The sequence below is a fragment of the Medicago sativa genome, chromosome 5, assembly GCF_051527215.1.
Source record: "Medicago sativa cultivar Bolivia chromosome 5, Bolivia_mono, whole genome shotgun sequence".
NCBI lineage: Eukaryota > Viridiplantae > Streptophyta > Magnoliopsida > Fabales > Fabaceae > Medicago > Medicago sativa.
Window position 1 is genome coordinate 66,987,554 of NC_140753.1, and position 20,890 is coordinate 67,008,443.

The window sequence follows — 20,890 nt, forward strand, 5'->3', positions numbered from 1 at the left end:
AACTTGTCAAGAGTGATATAACATAAGATAGATTGTTATTCTAGTTCTAGATTCAAGAGTTCGTGTCCAAATCATCTTGAATCTCATTGAAAGCATTAAACATAAGAATAACAACAATATTGAATCATTAAGCTAGAACCTTATATATTAAAAGATCAAAAGATTACATAATAGCTTGTTTGTTACCTCAATACTACAAAGAAGATGATAGCTACACATAGACATGTATACTATGCAAAGGATGAAGGAAAGATGAAGATTCTATGTCAAGATCCTTCGTGTCCAAAGTGATCTTGAGTTGAATCTACTCCAAATTGATCTCTCCATCAAGTCTCGCTGTTAATAGTGCTAACGTGTCACTTTAAGTGCCGACGTGGAGTTCCAAGTTAACTTCCACGTGTACAGAAACTAATTTGATCAATTTTTTTTTTGAATTTTCTATTTTTTTGACGTTTTTGTTAAACGAAAATCATTACAAATTGTTACACTTTTAAATCGATTCATGAATTATTCATTAAAAATTAAGTTGATCTCTGAATTATGTAACTCACTATCAAATCGATCACTTAATTATTTATCTTATTTATCAATTTGATCTCTGATACAGTCAAATAAATGTTAAAAACTAAAACAATGTGTTTAAGAGAATAAATATATTTTTTATAACACTTAAGTTGCAACTGGTCACAATCAGAATAAATTACATTTTCCAATTATGATCCTAGTTTATGCACATAGGACTCACAACCTGTTATACCACTATGTGTTAGAATACATATATCATTGCATCTTATTAATTTTTGGCAATTTATACATGAAATTATTGTATACAGCATTCATGATATTTAGTGATTTTTATTCTGTTTTTGGAACTCAAGTGTAAATTGCAGGATTTCAGAATGGTGTTTACGGAAAAAGAAAAAAAAAAAAGATGTGACGTTAATATACATGAGCCTAGGCATGTATACTAGATATGTAAGTCCAGGATCATGCAAGCCCCAAATTCTGAAGCAAAAAGATCTCTGAGTTATTCCAGTGACAAGAACTGTAGTGTAACATTAAAAAGAAGGGTTAATTATGTTTTTGGTCCCTACAAAATGGCGACCTTGTAAGTTTAGTCCTTACTTAATTTTAATAGCATTTTTAATCCCTACAAAAAATTTCTGCACTCAATATTAGTCCTTACTCAATCCAAATTTGTTTAATTTATGCTTAAACTCTTAAGTTTTTCAACAATTTTTTTACAGGCGTGTTAAGAACGTTATTAAAAGGTCCTCCGAAAAAAATATCGCAAAAATTTGATTTTTACGTCCATATTTTTGTTACTTATATCTTAAATTTTTGTCGTTTTAAAAAATTCATATTTAATTTATTTCATGTTAAAAAATTATAGATTTTAGTAAATGAACCATTCATAGTGTTCTAAACTTGTATAAAAAGAATCGTTAAAAAATTTAAGAGTTTAAGGATAATTAAACAAAATTTATTTTAGCAGGGACTAAAATTATAAGTAAATTTTTTTTTGTAGGGATTAAAAATGCTATTAAAATTAAGTAAGGACTAAACTTACAAGGTTACAATTTTGTAGGGACCAAAAACATAATTAACCCTAAAAAGAAACCTGTTATATCCACTAGAAGATTAAAACACAAGAAGGGATTCCTTTAGCCGGTATCTCCAAATTCCAATACCTCATCATTCCTTGTTTTCTATTGGCTTTTCATTGCCACTTCATATTTGAAGTTTTACTATTGCACTAGAATCAATATAAGAAGGTTCTTTTGATTCCCCATCTCATGTAGGATCACTTTATCTTACTTAGTTATACTTGATCATATATCAGTATAACATTTGCTTTGCTATGAGCAAAAACTTGTCTTGCAGAAAATTAATAAGAGGTAATGATATATGTATTCTAACCCACAGTAGTATAGTCGTTGTTAGTTCTATGTGCATAAACTAGGATAATAAGTGGAAAATGCAAACTTTGTCTGATTGTGACCAGTGCAGCTAAGAGATCAGATTGATAGTTAAGATAAATAAGTTAGGGACCGATTGGATAGTGAGTGTCATAATTCATGGACCAACTTGACTTTTAATGAATAATTCATGTATCGATTTGACAACGTAACAATTTGTAATGACTTTCGTTTAAAAAAATCCAATTTTTTCGATCAAAATTGTCTATGTACACATTGAAGCTGACTTGGAACTCCACGTCAGCACCGTTAATGACGAGACTTGACGAACGAAGTAAATTGATTGACAATCATAAAATTTAAGAATGTTTTGACTATTTCAAAAAATTTGAGAATAAAATTGACCAATGTACACAAATTTGAGGACGAAATAACCTATTTACTCCTGATGAGTACAATATTGAGGTTACACTACGAGTCTCTTTCGTTATATGTAGTTGTTTTAAGTATCATATTATTGCTCAAAGTTGACTATTTAATTAAGTTTAGAGAAGTGCTTGCAACACTCTCTTTTGAGCACTCTCTCTAGCACTCACTCTTTTATTGGGTGAAATCAATGTATGTCTCATCACTTTATGTAGGTTCCATTTCCCAAATGTATGGTGACGGGGAAGGTAAAACTCGTCCCCACCCTGTCCCATTGCCATATCTAATCAAGACTAACGAGAAAATTTGTGATCTAAGAAAATTGATCATCGAGCCTAGTTTGAATTACACGACCCTTTAATTATTTTTTATTCACATGATTTGAATTAAAGTTGAAGAAACACAGTTATTTCAAAAAATAAAAAGTTGAAGAAACACACTGGTCATTGGGTGGTCCCTTTATATATATTTTTTTGTCTTTTAGCTCTTTGTTCATTTGATTCGTTATTAGCGAGCATAAACTGAGTCATTTATGGACTTAAATCGAGTCAAATTGAAATTAAAAAAAATTCGTGACAGACTTGAGTTGAATTTTGAACCGATCTAATTATTATCAAATTGAACCGAGCTGAAATAAATTCGACTCGTTCCATCCTTATTTTTTTTATCACAATTCTACTGGTTTCTTTCTCACAATCGTTTTAATAATGAAAAAACTGTCATGAATTTGTTTTGTATTTCATCTATGTATATCCGCATATAATTCAACAATCTTCCAAATTGCAACAGTATACTTTTCTTAATATATATGTCCTGTAAATTTATATGGATGAGCACGATATTTTCTTTATTGTTTTTTAATTTGTCTAGAAGTGTAGAAGTTATTATAATTTTATTTTAAAATAATAACGTAGCTTTAAGCTGGTAAAAACACAAAAAACATAAAGACAAAAGGAGTCAATTTATCGACTAGGTAGGATCATGCTTATCAGGTCAAGGTGAAGATAACTACTAAAACTATTTTTTTCTTTTCGATAATTGGAATATCTTCATTGAAAAGAAAATAAGTCCAAACCCAGTAATACACCGCAAAAACATGACCTACCTTCTAAGAGCCGTAGAGAACTCACACCATCTATTTCTAGAGAATTGGACAATACAAACACCATACAATGTCTAGAGCACCAATCAAACCCTCACAAAGGACTTGAATTAGGTTTTATAAAATAGTTTTTTTTTTTAATTATTAAACACAAATAATTTGTTGGGAATTTTTATTGGACTTGCTGGGCTGCTTTTTTGCACTTGTTGGGCCTTTATCAAAATCATTATCAAGAGAAAATTGCTCTTCACCCTTTTAAAATTGCTCATTCCCTTGATCTAGCGGGGGTTAACTCAAGCTCGACATTTTTCAGCGGTAGATAACTCACGCCGACACTTTTTAGATCGGTTCAATTACTTTTTAGGTCGGGTCAATTGATCTTAAAAGTGCTAACACAAGTTAACTACAACTACCGCTAAAAAATGTCGAGCGTGAGTTAACTTCCACTGAGTCAAGAGAATGAACAATTTTGAAGGGAAGAAAAGTAATTTTCTTATCAAGAAGCTTAATTTCATAACTTATTTTATTCGTTTTGTCATTTGCCAACAAGATATGAGGATCATAATATGCAATACACACCACCTTTCGAGTCTCATCGTTAGCACCTTCTTGCCTCTTATCAAACACAATATCTCAACTGAAGCACATAAACAAAAAGTATTGAAGCAAAGGGATAAAGAACCTTATATACTTCATCAAACGGAAACCTTTCTTCATTTAGCTATAGATGCTTACTTGTTTGCAAATTTTCACTCCAAACTATCCTCCATCAATTATTAAATTGATAGCAAAAAACCATGCTAATTTGAAACAGTTACGGCCATCAATCATCATACATTATGTTGAATGAAATATTTGCGATTTGCAAGCTTTTTTGGTTCACTGTCGTTAATTTTCAGGGTGCGACGTGTTGTTTTTTCCATTGACACATTCTTAAATAGTTAAACATAAGAAGAAAGTAAAAAAATTTGGTTTCAGCAAGGTTGTTACCTTTTGGTAAAATCAGAAAGTGAGGTTAAAGTACGTTTTAAATTTAAGTAGTAAAATTTAAAAAACTATGAGAAAAAAAAATAACAAGGATGAATTGCTTAGCAAAATTTATAGTTGGAGAGTAATGAGGGGATGATGAATCCAACGATGACAAAATGATGAGAGATTTGAAAATGAGAAAGAAAAAAACGAGGAAGTTAGAGGTCGTTTTTAAGTTACATTTTGTAAACGTGTGAACCACAATTTTTGTTCTACAATGTCAATTAGAGATGGGCAATATTCAGATGTCTATTAAGTTGTTCTGGGTTCGTAAAATTGAGTCATTTCTTCTAAAAGAAGACATTCATGTGAAAAATTATGTACCCTAGGTTTAAGGTTTTGAATTTGAAAATTTAGATTAAAGAAGAAAAAGTGAAGGGAGATAAGAAATAGGCAAATTTGGCATACGTGGTTTTTTTTCAATATTAAAATGGAACACATAATATAATAGAAATATAATAGAGCAAACATACTATAACATAAAAAGCGTATTCATGAAAATAAAAGTTAAAGGATCAAACTAACAAAATGTCAACCTTAAAAGTTAAAAAACCAGAGTCATAATTTTGCCATAAACTTAACTAAAACCAATACCATAGTTGCAACTTTTCAACATTATCACTAGACTATAGAATGTCATGTATTCATTCCATTTCATTCAAAATCCATTCTTGAGAAAACTGGTGCAAAGTCTCTTCCAGGCATTTGTATCTGGCTCTAACAAATCAGCCCTCTCCCTTGCTCCTATAGCAAAAGCTTCCTGACATTTGAAACATCCTCTATGAGTAAATCAATCAATTCAAAGTATAATTCAAGTTAGTGTCCCAACTACATAGGCATAGAAGATCACATGTGATGCCGCAAAGGTCATATACAATGTAAATGTAGTAGAAAAAAGCAAAATTACATTGTATAGTTCAAACTTAATATTTAAATGTTATAACCTTAAATTCAATAGTAATTGAAGTTTTTCGTGTCTACGTTTCTGTGTAGGACTAGCCCAAACATAAGGTGGATTTGATCAAAAACTTTTAATTTGATTCATATATATCAAGGAGTTAAGGTCTAAAGAACTAAATTCAATCAAAATTTAGTGTTGATTAATAATAGACATTATTAGTTCAAACCCATGTTTTAGTCATCTAATTTATTAATTATTATTATTATTATTATTATTATTAATTTTAAAAGATTATAACTATTATAATTATTAAATGAAAAATACTAGTATATTAATATATGTTAGTGTCATGCTATAGTAAGCCACTAGGAAGTGGATACCTTGCTATAAGAAGTTACAAGTTTATTCGATATAAATCTAAATCGACAGAAGAGATGGTGTGTGAAATTAATAGTGTGATCCAAATTGTTTGATCTCAAATCAACGATCGAGATCAATTACTACATAAACCTACAACTCTAAGGGATATGTGTCCCCCTATTTAAGAATCATTTTCATCCAAATCCCAATTCTTTATGATGGTTCCAAAGTAATAGAAAATTGAAATTCTAAAAATAAAACTAGAAATTGGACATACCTTGATGAAATTACGTTGGATGAGACGATCAATAAGAAACAAAAGAATATCTTTAGAGTACTCCGGATGACCTTGAATTCCCAAAATATGATCTCCATATTTAAACATCTCAATTCCAGTCTTATCTGACCTAGCAATTACCTCTGCCTTAGCAGGTAACTCTTGTATCTAATTTGATAAAAATAACAAAAGTATAACCATCAATTACTATTATATATTATGATGAAAAATACTCGAGGCTTTGGTAACTTATTTATATATGTATACATATACACACCTCATCCCTGTGACATTCGATTATAGAAAGCTTTGTTGGAAGATCAAGAGAAGGGAAACAAATATGTGATGGCAATGTTATGCTTCTCACACCAATGTCCCAACCAGTAGGAGAGCGACCCACCTTTCCTCCCAATGCACGGCCAAGTACCTTATCAAACATGATGCTTAGTTATTAACTTCATAATGTTTTGTAAAAGGTATTAACAATTTTTGCTAATATATTGTTGTATTTTGAATTAAGTTTAGTTTCACGGACTTTTTGAAATGCAAAATCATTAAATTGCCATGATTGAGGAACCATTTAGTTCTAGTGTTTCTTTGTTTGCGGTAGGTAGGGTAGTTCAATTGGTTAGAGTTAAAAGGGTTTAAGAGACAAACAATTTGAGAGGTTAAAGAATCTAAGTTCAAACCTTATCAAACGAGAAATATTAACATACTAGCTAGAAATATAAAAAAAAAACCTTGAATTCAAACCCTAGCAAATGAGAAATACTAGCAACAACTAATTACTACAATTTGTCTTTAAAAAAAATTATAAAATGAACATTAGAGAAGACATTAAGCAAGTTTTTTTGAATATTGCATTTTGAACAATTTTTGAAAATTCTAAAAAACTTTGATAACTTTATAATGAAAAATGAAAATTCATATCTAAATATCCTACTTTATTTTTTGTGAACTAAATATCATACAAGTCATCTACATACAATGATACAAAATAAAAATTGATTTTTTTTTTTAAAGCTTGAAACGTAAAACCCTAAGGCATGCGCCCCACACTGACCTTGTCTAACTAGGCCAAACATTATCCCAAAGGTAGCAAGTCCATACACATAAAAGTAGTCATAAACTAAGTAAGAGTAGTATATCGTATCATAGATTCATCACCTAAGTGAGGCACGTGAATGTACATATTATTGGACCACAAGTCACAACTAAGCTAAGTGAGGCAAATATTTGCAGAAATTGTGATGTTGCAAAGCCAGTAAAAACATTCTTCAAAAGGAAAAGATTTTTCTTTTATTTGTGATTAAAAGGAAAAGATCATAATAACAATATTGTAGGAAAAATTGAATACTGTCCAAACATATGGCGACGAGTTAGTAAAATAAAGTCTCTATTATTGCTATCTACGTTTTTCTTATTTTGGTCAACGCATATTGACGTTTTTATAAACAAGTTAGGTCAATTTTTAGTAACTTTTGTTCACATATATAATAACAAGTCAGAAAATTTAATGCTCACAAGAAGACAAAGGCAAAGTAGAGAAATAACATAACTCTATATAAATGGGTTAAATATGTTTTTGGTCCCTATAAATATACCAACTTTTTATTTTAGCCCCTTTAAAATTTTCCTTCAACTTTTAGTCCCTATAAAATTTTCTATCACTACTTTTAGTCCCTATTTTTAAGTAAATTTTTGTATTTTTAAATGAAATTTTATAAAAATGTATAGAATATTGTAAAAATCACTCCGAATTTTTTTTTAGAATTTTTTAACAAAACATAAATTAAATATGAATTTTTTACCGCCAAAAATATAAAAATTCATATTTAATTCATGTTTTTGGTAAAAAATTCTAATTTTTTTTGGAGAGATCCTTATATTATTATATATTTTTCTGAAAATTTTTATTCAAAAATATGAATTCTACATATGAGTTTGCTTTATAGGAGGGACTAAAAGTGAAGATGAATAATTTTTGGAGGACTAAAAGTTGAAAAAAAAAATTAGAGGGACTAAAACAAAAAGTTGACATATTTATAGGGACTAAAAATATATTTAACCCTAAAATATAGTTTTAATGAAAATTTCGTGTTTGTAGGTACAAGTTTAGTGTCTCAAATACCAAATTAATTCATATTTCTAACATGTTTTTTGTGTGAGTATATTTTACACAACTATAAAAACTAATTCTTCATGTCAAAGATGATCATACAAATAGAAAATCTAGCTCTAAAGAATTTAACACATTTTAGAATTAAACTTTAAACTTGAGAATACCGTTTATGGGAAAAAGACTTTACTCAAAACCTATGAAACACAAACACAGACACGGACACCGAATACGACACAGACACTGACACAGATAATAATTTAAGAAAATAATTCAGTGTAATCATAAATATTGTGTCGGTGTCGGATACCGACGCATGTCGAGACACACTTAATCTAAAAAGTGTCCGTACTTCCTAACTCAAAACTTAAATTTCAAACGTACCGTTTATGGGAAAAAAATTACCATAGAAATCTAATTATCAAATGTTAAAATGTCTCACATGATCTGGTTTTACGAAAAACCATTTATTTTTAAAAGTAGTACACTTATACTATAATTATCATGTTTTATATTGAGTCTAACTAATCTTTATAAAATCATTTTATGAGATGAAGATTGCAACTTATTATAGAGTCACTTTCTATAATATCTAATAAGGCCCCAGTCTATATTCTACATGGACATGAGTTTTTTTGACAAAATATCCCCCCGACTTCAATCATGGAAACATCACTTCACACATAATAGTCCCAACGATCTTGTTTATAAGACAAAAACGGTCAACAAAAGTTAATGTATCTGGTTAAAATATTCAGTCCAAATACATCAACTTTTGCTGACTAAACTTTCTCTAATAAATAAAACTGAAGATAGTATTAAATTTCAATCTTGATGTATGCTAGCATAAACAATGGCCTAAAGCCTTACATTTCTTCACACATTTCATACATACATCATTGTATAATAAACAAAAAAGTTATGAAATTGAATGCAATGGACCAAGTCATAAACCATTTGTCAATCTTGATCTAAGCTCACATAAACAATCAAAGCCTCAAAGATTAGGAAATTAACAATTGAGTCTAAAAGAAAAAGGAAATTAACCTAGGAAGCACGAACACTCTTCGGATTAGGTGTGTCCTAGTATCGGACACACGTCATGTCTGACACCAACACCGACACGACACCTATAACTTAATTATGTATTTTTTTAAATTATTATCGGTGTCGGCATGTTAGTGTCTGTGTCGTGTTCGGTGTCTGTATCCGTACTTAATAGAAATTAACAATTAATTACCTGGTGGCCAAAACAAATGCCAAGGATTTTTGTCTGCATGGAGTTCAATTTCTTAATCAATGTGACAAGGTCACATATCCATTTCTCATTTCCATAAGCATCATTGCAACTACCAGTGATCACAAACCCATCATAAAGACTCAACTCATCATCCTTAGGAAACTCTCCACATGAAACTTTGTACATGTCCCATGTCTCATTTTCTTCCTCCAACATTTTCAAGAATACCCCAAAATACCCTCCATGCATCTTTATCACATACTCTGAATCCTCAGCACATAACAACACACCAAATCTCTTCGAACCCATTTTCTCCATTATCACGTAGTTTTTTTTTTACTCCCTTGCTACTCTTTCTCTCTCTCTCTCTCTGAAATTCTAGAGAGAGGAAAGTGAAGATGAGAGGAACTCTTTCTGCTTGATGTTTGCACGAAAGTGACAATGTAGGTGATTTTATAGGACTGATTTTAGGCCAGATGTAATGTTTTGTCCTTGCTACATTTTTATTTGAAACCATCATGTATTGACTAAAAAGGTGTCTTTATTAGCAAAAAAATTAAGGTTTATTTGCAAACAGCATTATTTTATTTTAATTTTAAAAGTTAATCCAGTGTTTCTATTTCTGTTGACAATTTTTCGATGTTATTAAAAATCGAGATTTTTTTTTTTTTTTTTTTTAATTTCGTAGTTACATGAATGTTGACCAGCATTATAGGCTAAAAGGTAAAATAAAATCTTAATTTAATGATGATACCCAATTGATTCAGTATCAACATTAACTACTAATGTTTCGGTTTTATTTTGATGGTAGTTTTATCACATAATCCCATTTTGGTGACAAACAATATAGTTTTATTGTTTCCCTTAAGGATGACAAAACAACTAGTCTATAACTACCCCTAAAAAAATATAATTATAGTGATATTGTCCGTAAAGTATAACTCATGAATTAACAATGTCGATGTTACTAGATTGTATATTTGTATTTCATCTTTATTCGAATTTGAAGAACTTGGAACATCAAGAGGGATGGTTGCTAGTAGTAGCATGGGGTAGGTTTTGCCTACCCCAATTTTTTTTATTTGGTTTTAATAAGTGTGTATGTTTTATATTTTGCCACCCCAATAATATATACTTAGCTACTTACTTCAAATAAATCTATTTGTCAAAAATTTGTAGAAACATTTTTTTTTGTAGAAATATAGAAGTCAAAAGAATATCACATAATTGGTAAATTTATTTCCTCTTACGTTGACATTTCTAGTCTCTTCAATAAATATAAAGAGTTTTGTTAGCAATGAATTTTTTGCTAATGAAAATTCTAGATAAATTTGACTCTTTGAAGCACCGTTTAACTCAACATTTTTAAATAGTTACGGTCTTTTTTTTTTTGAAGGAAAAATTGTTATGGTCATTTTTTGTTTTGTTTTTGGTGCTATTTTAATTTACATTTATATAAGTCAAATTTTCGTGTTTTTTTTTCTCATAAGTTAATTTAATATATATTAATTTTTAAAAGTAACTTTTTTCCTTCCCTAAAAAAAAGTAACTTTTTTCCTATATATTTGGCCCTCTCGTGGATTTATTACTAACTTCGTCGCTGAACATTTACTTCGTAAGCACTCTTGGGTGCTCCTACCTATCAAAACGTTTTGAAAATGCTTTCAAGCTTTAAAGATCTTTTTTTTGCATTTTTATAGATGTCTTTGCAAACAATCAACTCAAAATTTGATCTCTTGATTGAGACTTATGTTGTTTTGTTTATTGAGTTTTTGGCGTTTTAAAAATTCATAATTAATTCGTCTTTAGTCAAAAAATTCTAATTTTTGTGTAAAACCATTTTTAACATCCTAAACATGGCCAGAAAAAATCTTGAAAAATTTCAACCTCTTATTCGCTTTACTAGACTTCGCGTATATATATTACATGGTAAAAAAAATAATAAAAACTCAAATTACATTGTTAGAATATCTCTTTTTCATTTTACAAGGTCATTTTAGATTTCGTGTGTATTATAGAGTCAACTTCATCGATTAATTTGCTCAAAAAAAAAAAAAAACTTCATCGATTAATCCAAAAAATTATACAGGGTTCATAGCCAAGATTCTCTACATTTTTCCATTAAACCTCCTTTATATGTGGAGATAATAAAACACCATCAAATAAAAACCGTGAAGCTTTTGTCAAAAAAAAAAAAAAACCGTAATAAACCATTATAAATTTTCAATTACTCTATAGTTAATGAGATAAGCCAAACAAATCATAATTTACTTTTACTCTAATTAATGAGATAAGCCAAACAAATCATTTTATACGCTCAAACATTACTATTGCCTCTGTTGTCAATTATAAACAAATTTTGATTTTTAAGGTTTATTCAATTAATGATGTATATAATGTATATTATAGACCACATACATCATTAATTGAATGAAGTCAAAAATTTATTATAGAGATAAGTGTTTGTCAATCAATTTTAAATCGGTTTAATCGATCTTAAAATGTTCAACAACACTTAATTACTGATAGAAAGTCAAGCAACGGTTAAATAAAAAAGCATTTTGAGAAGTGAGAAAATTAATTTTCTTGGAGTGTGATTCACAAACCATGAAGCACTTTGGGCCTTTTATCCTTTGTTTGAGCCTAGTGGGTTTTCAAGGTTTCTTTATGGAAATTGTTCTCCCTTTCAAAATTGCTCATTCCTTTAGTTATGTGCGGCGCGAGTTAACTCACGCTCGACTTTTTCAACGCGGGTAACTTACGTTGGACATTTTTCAGAGTGAGATAACTCATGTAGGTACGCGAACGAGCAAAATGAAAAGGGAGAGGAGCAATTTTCTTCTTTTATTCCCTTTTTTTTTTAAGTCTTTTATTCCCTTTTATGTGGTGTAAACAATTATGTTCTAACCCCTTTCAACAAAGAAAAACGAAAAACTTACTCCTATAAAATGTTTCAATTGCTGAAAAATCGAGAAGATTTGCAAAAATAGAGATACAATGAGTGACAAAGAAGAAGAAAAAGTGGAATCACACCATTTTCTTGGATTTACAATCCGCAAGATGAGAAAGGGAAAGAGACAAATAATGTGCAAAGAGGATTTTGTTATGAGTACTCTTTTTTCAACATTCTCTCAAACACTAACTTTTTAATTAGATAAAATCAATGTTGGTCATACACTTTAAAAATGGGTTTCACATAAAATTGTGTGGCTCATTACCAACATCGATTTCTATTAGAGGATAATGTTGATACATCACCTACACACCTTCCATCGGCTATAGCAAAGTCATAATGACAACTCATATAGTTCATAGAGCACAATTTACTCTTAATTTAGTTAGTTGTAAACATTTGCTTCCTATCCAAGTAAACCCCTTAGTTAGCTTCTATAAATAGCTACCTTGTAACCAACTTCACTTTTAGATCATCAATTCAATACGAGTTTTCTCTCTCAATTTCCTTTGTTCTTGATATCATAATATGGTATCATGAGCCTTTCGAGACTCATGCTTCCGCATACTTGAAGGTTCTTGCAGAATCTTGAGTTTTTCTTTACATCTTCGTTGCAATTTTTCACAATTGCTTGTTATTCACATCAATTTCTTGTTGATTCATCATTTTCTTAGGTTTCTATCGATTTTTCTTTGATTTTCTCGATTCTTGAGCTTCATTTCGAGTTTTCATGCACGCAACATCAATGCTTCCACCAGTCATGTTTAGAGCAATGTTATCACTGATCCTTCACAAAATCAAGATTTAGAATACTATATGCATCCTAGCAAAGGTCCCAATTATGTGGCGCTCACACCCAAACTAGAATGTGTGAATTATTTGGCATGGACTTGTGCCATGTGTAGAGCTTTGGGAGCAAAGAATAAATTCAAGTTCGTTAATCGCAGTATAACTTTTCCTGGTCATGGTGATCCTAATCATCAAGAATGGGAATGATGTAACATTTTCATCCATTCTTAGATCGCTAATTCGGTTAGTTCTCAAATTGCTCAGTCTATATTTTCATAGAAAATGTTCCTGATGTTTAGAGAGAATTATGAACGTTTTTCCAAATTTGATTGCATTAAGAGTAGATAAGCTTCATTCTAGCATTAATGGTTCGAGACAAGGATCAATCACATTGACTGTTTATTTTACTAGGTTGAAAATACTTTAGGATGAATTAGAAAGCTATCGTCCACTTCCCAATTGCACTTGTCACTATCAGTGTCGGTGTTTAACAATGCATAATGCTAAAGAATTTATATTGGAGAATCAAGTAATCAAGTTTTTTACATGTCTCAATGGCCAAATTTCTATTGTACAAACTCAAGTTATGCTAATGGAACCTTTGCCAAGTCTTAATCGTGTGTATTCATTAGTTTTACAATAGGAGAAACTGTGATGGAATATGTCACTTCTGATGATTCAAGATACTTCTCATTGCCACTGATGTAAATAAATTCCATGGTAAAGGAAAATGACCATTCACTTCAGGTTACAAAGGAAAAGTGTGCACACAATGTAGAAGGTAAGGCCATATTGTTGATACATGCTATATAAAGCATGATTTTCCTTCAAGTTTCTGCAATAATTTTGATGTCAATAGTGTAGATAAATATTATCTAAATGGCAATGTGACTGGTTAGGGCAAAGAGTCACAAATAGTGTAGATAAATTAAAGTCATGGATCTTAGATTTAGTGTAAATGATCATATTTGCTCTCCATTAGTTGGTTTAGTACATACCAAATGATCAAACCTATGAGTTAGATTACCAAACAACAATCTTGTCACTAGCTCTACAATTTGCTGGTACCATCAACCTTACTTTTAATCGTATCGTAATGTCTTATTTTTACCACATTTTTCTTTAAATTTGATATCAATTTTCCAACAATGCAATCACTCTTTTTGTAATCTTGAATTTTCTGATTCACAATGCATCATGCAAGATTCCAAATCCAAGATGATGATTGGTTTGGCTGAGCAAATAGTTGGATTGTACAAGATTCTAGTGGATGCCAAACAATCTCAAGTTCATAGTGTTTACACCGATAACACTTTACTATTTCTAAGTCAGTCATATGGGAGAATGTTGTTAATGAACAAATGTTTCCCCTTTTTTTTTCTTCTAAATAAACCACCATATCATCTTCTATATGATAATGTTCCTGATAAACATGATTTGAAAGTGTTTGGTTCTTTGTGCTATGCTTCAACTTTTACTTCACATAGAACTAAGTTTCAACCTAGAGCAAGGAAATGTTTGTTTCTTGGTTATAGGTCAGGCATCAAAGGTTATGTGTACTGTACATGACTAGAAATTATCGTTGTGAATTTTGATTTTCTTTGCTAAATTGACAGCGCCGTTCCGTTTGGTTCGGGAGTTTTGATGGGGAGGGGAGGAAATATTTTAAATTTGTTGTGTTTGGTTCAATTTTTAGAAGGGAAGGGGAGAGAGAGAGAAAGGGGAGCAAAATCCCTCATATTAAAAATTGGAGTTTTTTTTTTTGGAGGGGAGAGGAGGGAAAGATAGATGAGTTAATGCAACCGTCCTTATTTATTTTTAAATGACAAAACCGTCCTTATTAAAAATTTAAGTGTTTTCAATATATTTCTTATTACCCTTTTTTTTTCTTAACGTGCCTATATCATCCTTTTCTTCTTTTTTTTAAGTAGAACCACATATTCTTCTCTTCTAATAATTTTTTTACGAGAATTTTTTTTGTACTAACGTTGTTCTCATTTTTTTATTTAATATTTTTTAATTGTATTATATATATTAAAACATTATCAACAAATTTTGTGCTGGATTTTTTATAAACATATTTTATAAATCAGTTCTAACAATAATTTTTTTAGAAATATTTTTATATTTTCCTAGATTATTTTATAAATATATTTTATAAATCAGTGCTCTAATATTTATGAATATCCAATATCTTGTCAAAAGTTTTGTGTATGATTATTTATGAAGTTTTCGGTTACCAAGTTTTCATGTTTATTATTTTATTAAGTGAATAATTTAAAAATCGTGATACTATTTTAATATTAGAGGGATAAAAAAGTAATTTAGTTTTAAAATCCCTCCCCTCCCCTTCTCTCCCATCATTTGAACCAAACATATACTCCCTTTCCCTTCCCTTTCCTCCCTCCCTTTCTATCCCCTCTATTAAAACCCATCTATTAATTGAAATATCCCCTTCCCTTCCCTCCCTTTCTATCCCCTCTATTAAAACCCCTCCCCTCCCCTCCCCTCCCCTTCGTTGAACCAAACGGACGGGTTCTTTCGATCTTCTCACTTGTTGTGCTTTAATTGCTGTGTTTCACATATTTATTTTTTTGCCTCTTAAAATAAAGACAAGTCCGTGTTAATTAAGACAAGAAGAGTAAAGACGTCAGAGATAAACATAACGCTGCAAAGTGCATATCATACTTACATAGTTGTTCCCAGCTAAAATTTTACACAAACTATATAGCATGTCAGCATCACTGATTATTTATGATAAAGTTTGGGGCCAATTCGAGAGACTATACTATTGTTTTAGGGGAACAAACTGATAATAGTTTATTTATGAAAACCAATATGAAACTGCTACCTACATCGGATAAGGTTATTTGAAAGTCTCTACCTACTAGAGGAGTCAAATATAACTTTGAAGAGAGAGTGGGTGGTGCTTCAGGAACTAAATTGAAAGATTAGCATAAACAAAAGCATTAAATAAAGCAATACACACATGATCACATGTAGTTTATATCATTTCCCACGAAAATCAAGGCCTGCCAGCATCACCAACTTAATAAAATAATTATGTTTCATAATCACATTAGTACTATCCTAGAATTAATATACAAATTATAATGACAATCCTATCCTTTGACTTTGGGAGCTTGATTTTCCTGGACACCATTAACATTAGGATATAGAGAAGAAAAAGACCATTGAAAGAAAAACACTAGCTAGGATGATAGATATATACATACAATCCCAACAGAAAATGTGAGTGAAATGGCAGAAACTGCGGTATCATTGGCCTTGGGGGAAGTGTTTCAACTCCTTAGGGAAGAAACAAATCTTCTGAGAGGTGTAAACAAAGATTTTTTAGATATCAAAGATGAACTAGAAATCATTCAAGTCTTCCTCAAAGATGCAGATAGAAGGGCATCACATGAAGCAGACACCAATGAAGGAATAAGAACTTGGGTGAAGCATATGAGAGAAGCATCGTTTCGCATTGAAGATGTCATTGATGAATATCTTTGGCTGAGGCATGAGGTCAAACATCCTGGATCATGTGGATTAATCTGTAAGATTGCAAGCCTAATCAAAACTTTGACTTCCCGTCATCGGATAGCATCTGAGATACAGGACATTAAGATATCAATACGTGAAATCAAGGAAAGAAGTCAGAGGTATAACTTTCAACGTTCACAAGTGCAAGGATCAACAAGCACGAGAGAGACAGAAAATAGGAGATGGCGTGATCCTCGTTTGTCTTTCCTTTTTGTTGAGGAAACTGGAATTGTTGGACTTGAAGGCCCGAGAGAAGAATTGACTGGTTGGTTATTGGATGGTGCGTCTGAACGCACAGTTATCGCAGTGGTGGGAATGGGCGGGCTCGGAAAAACCACCCTTGCCAAGCTAGTTTTTGACAGCCAAAAGGTAACAACACAATTTGACTGCCGAGCTTGCATCACAGTTTCTCAATCATACACTGTGAGGGGGTTATTGATAAACATGATGTAAGAATTTTGTGGAGAAACTGAAATGTCTCTCATGCATATGTTACACAAAATGGATGACAAGTTACTGATTGAACAAGTGAGGAAATACCTAGAATGTAAGAGGTATTTGATATTCTTTGATGATGTATGGCAAGAAGATTTTTCAGACCAGGTTGAATTGGCCATGCCTAACAACAACAAAGGTAGTAGGATCATAATCACAACTAGAAATATGCAAGCTGCAGATTTTTTCAAGAAATCCTTTCTAGTTCATGTTCACAACTTGCAACTTTTGACTCCAAACAAAGCATGGGAACTCTTCTGCAAGAAAGCATTCAGATTTGAGCATGATGGGCATTGTCCAGCAGAGCTGATGTCCATTTCAAAAGAAATTGTTCGAAAATGCAAACAGTTACCTCTGGCAGTTGTGGCCATTGGTGGTCTATTTTCAACAAAATCTAAAACCGTGACTGAATGGAAAATGGTGAGTAAAAATCTGAATCTGGAGTTGAGACGTAATGCCCATTTATCTAATATAATAAATATTTTATCTCTTAGTTATGATGACCTGCCATACTACTTGAAACCATGCATTTTGTATTTTAGTATATATCCAGAGGACTACTCTATTAGTCGTGAGAGATTAATTCAACAATGGATAGCAGAAGGTTTTGTTAAATCTGATGGGAGAACTTTGGAGGAAGTTGTGCAGGAGTATTTGTTGGAATTGATTCATAGAAGTTTGGTTATGGTGTCAAGAGTTGGCTTTGAAGGGAAAGTTAAAAGATGTCAAGTCCATGACTTACTGAGGGAAGTGATCATTGGAAAAATGGAGGATTTAAGTTTCTGTCATTTCATCGATGAAGTTGAGAAACCTCTCCCAGTTGGAATAACTAGACGGCTATCTATTTCCATAAGTTCCAACAATGTGTTCAAGAGCAATAAGAACTCACATTTTCGTGCTATTCATGGATTTGGAAAAGGTGGACCAATGGATCCTTTCATCAGTGAATTGTGTTCAAAGTCTAGGATTTTGAAGGTACTTGACATGCAAGGTACATCAATGAACCATATTCCTAATAATTTGGGGAATCTTTTTCACTTAAGATACATAAACCTAAGGGGTACAAAAGTACAGACACTTCCTAAATCTGTTGGTGAGTTACATAACTTAGAGACACTGGATTTAAGAGAAACACTTGTGCATGAGATACCAAGAGAAATAAACAAGCTGGCAAAGCTAAGAAACCTTCTCGCTTCGCACTGTAACTATGAAGCAATGTATTCTCTATTAAGTTTTAGAACTGGTGTGCTGATGAAAAAAGGTATCAAAAAGTTGACTTCCCTAGAAAATTTCTTTTATGTGGAGGTAGATCATGGGGGAGTAGATCTCATTCAAGAAATGAAAATGTTAAAGAAGATAAGGAAGTTAGGTTTAACCCGTGTAAGAAGAGAGCACGGAAATGCCTTAAGTGCTGCAATAGAAGAGATGAAAAACCTTGGAAATCTTAATATCACTACAATAACTGAGGATGAAATCATTGACTTGAACCTTTTATCATCCCCAACGCAACTTCAGCGTCTTCATTTGAAAGCTAGACTACAGAAGTTGCCTGACTGGATTCCAAAACTCGAGTGTCTTGTAAAGTTAATGCTGGGTTTTTCTATGTTGAAAGATGATCCCCTACAGTCACTGAAAGACTTGCCAAATCTGCTAAATCTCTGTTTGTGGGACAATTGCTATGATGGTGAAATTTTTCATTTTCAGCATGGAGGGTTTCTAAAATTGACGATACTGAATCTCAGTCGATTGGAAAGAGTAAATTCAGTCGTTATAGATGATGAAACTTTGCTCTCTATTGAACATCTTACACTTGAAAAAATCCCCCAACTGAAGGAGGTACCCTCGGGCATCAAGTCCATGCATAAACTCAAGGATATTTTCTTCACGGATATGCCAACTGAATTCGTCAAAAGCATTGATCCAGACAAAGGGCAAGATTACACGGTTATCAAGCACGTTCCTATTGTATTCATTCGCCACTGGAACGGCCCAAACATGTACGATTTTGAAATTCGCACTATTCACTCAACCACCAAGGAGTCGTAAGAAATTTGAGAATTTTCTTCTGTCTAGCAAGCTTAAAAATATCAAGGTACCTTTCCTCTGATCATGCAATGATTCTCTTGTTTTTATAAACTTTTTTCATGCATACCTATATCTAATTTCACGTTATATCGCTCATCATAGCTCTCATTCTGTTATGATATAAGATATGGAGTGTGTAAGGATTTAAGATAATGAGAAATTATTAACAATATAGGACAGAGGAGGGGTTAGTTAATTGATTAGGTAGAGATGATCTTGTATATATAGAAGAATACATGGATAAAGTAGAATTATGATTGAGATCAGATAACATTTTATGATTAGAGCAGTGGCTCTATTGTAGAAGGGGGAGTTTTCACTCCTATTATTTCATATTTCTTGTTAGAAGTGTTCTTTCTATTCAATATGAAATAAATAATTGAGAAAAATGTAATTGTATTTTTTCAAAAAAAGAAGGATAATCTTAACAGTTTCCACCTCAATATTCTGTTAACATGAAGAATAAAATTTGCTGGTGTATGAGGACAAAAAAAATCTTCTCAGCACAAATTGGGTGTGATCGGTGAAGATTACATGAACTAGAGCCTTAGTATACGCAAACAAATCTCAAAGAGAATGACCAAATAAATGACATGATTGGAACACCAAGTTCATTATTCAACCTCACCATTGTATGGCCTGAGTTGGCGCATATGCTGGTGAAAAACTAGTTGCAAGAGAGAGCCCAAAGTGTGAAAACAATTCTAATCTGTGGCGGCATTTCGCTTTTCTGAAAGGAAGAGGAGGAGAATCAACGAAGATTTTTTAATAATTTCAAAAATATATAGAAAGTTTATAATTTTTGCAGTAATAGTTTGCATAAAAAATTCCAATATCTTATAAAACATTTCAATACTACTTCAATTTTATTGATTTTATTCTTTGATGTGCTATCTCCTAAATAAAGTATTCTTTCACTAGCATTCAATTCTATACTCTATAGTGACACTTCCTTTAAATTGTTAAATTAACTTGACAACTGTATGAGATACCTGACTCATGTTTCTGTGTCAATGTGGACAGAAATTTGGATTCTCATGTTACAGCTCAAAATAAAATATTTCCTTCTTATTCTACAATAAGCAAGGAAAATGTGGATTCCATTCACTGAGTGACTTTGGTTTTCTTCTCTATTTGTCATCTATGGTGTTTTATGATTTGGTTGTGGAAGCTTTGAATCAAAACCTTATAATCAAGACCTATATCTGGACTCCATTCAGGCATATATAATTTTAATTTTTTTTCTTCCTATTTTTGCAATTTGAGGTGTTAAAGATTGGTGGGAGGTTTTTCTCAATCCATGTAATAATCAAAACCTCTTTATTATAATGAGTATTTTTATTTTGATAAACAAGATTAATGCTACTATCAATATCTTACTGTAAATCTGCCTAGTTAATTTGAAGTTAATCAGGAGGATGTGTATGTATGCGTCTCAGCCAACCAGTTTCATCCATTCATCATGTCGACCAATTGGGTTCTATATATCATTATATGTACATGACTAGCTAGCTGCTCGCGTGGAATGACTCCAAATTTCTGTAACAGTTACAGAAATCACTTGCTGCCGCGTTCTTTTTAAAGGATCAATAACCACCAAGTAACATTTTACTTAGGCGTTGAATTTTTTCTACTACCATTGGACTCTT

The 20,890-nt window shown here is 31.5% G+C and overlaps 2 protein-coding genes across 2 annotated transcripts; one reads left to right on the top strand and one right to left on the bottom strand.

Annotated features, from left to right (window-relative positions):
• Positions 1–4,916: 4,916 nt before the first annotated feature.
• Positions 4,917–9,796, bottom strand: LOC146924212 (gamma-glutamyl peptidase 5-like). Its single transcript, XM_085709210.1, has 4 exons — positions 9,374–9,796; positions 6,292–6,441; positions 6,015–6,182; positions 4,917–5,236 (listed from the first exon to the last, which is right to left on the bottom strand). Exons 1-4 carry the CDS (start codon positions 9,689–9,691, stop codon positions 5,135–5,137), a joined length of 738 nt encoding a protein of 245 aa, XP_085565336.1. The 5' UTR covers positions 9,692–9,796; the 3' UTR covers positions 4,917–5,134.
• A 6,512-nt stretch (positions 9,797–16,308) lies between these two features.
• On the top strand, positions 16,309–20,592 carry LOC146924213 (disease resistance protein RPM1-like). Its single transcript, XM_085709211.1, has 2 exons — positions 16,309–19,248; positions 20,265–20,592. Exon 1 carries the CDS (start codon positions 17,136–17,138, stop codon positions 19,200–19,202), a length of 2,067 nt encoding a protein of 688 aa, XP_085565337.1. The 5' UTR covers positions 16,309–17,135; the 3' UTR covers positions 19,203–19,248; positions 20,265–20,592.
• Positions 20,593–20,890: the final 298 nt, after the last annotated feature.

Excerpts from the sequence above, each read along its gene's own strand:
- LOC146924212 (XM_085709210.1), bottom strand. The coding sequence starts at position 9,691 with ATGGAGAAAATGGGTTCGAAGAGATTTGGTGTGTTGTTATGTGCTGAG. Across the intron at positions 6,442-9,373 it reads GCATTTGTTTTGGCCACCAG|GTACTTGGCCGTGCATTGGG; the intron begins GTAATTAATTGT and ends ATGTTTGATAAG. Across the intron at positions 5,237-6,014 it reads TCCAACGTAATTTCATCAAG|GAAGCTTTTGCTATAGGAGC; the intron begins GTATGTCCAATT and ends TTCAAATGTCAG.
- LOC146924213 (XM_085709211.1), top strand. The coding sequence starts at position 17,136 with ATGTCTCTCATGCATATGTTACACAAAATGGATGACAAGTTACTGATT.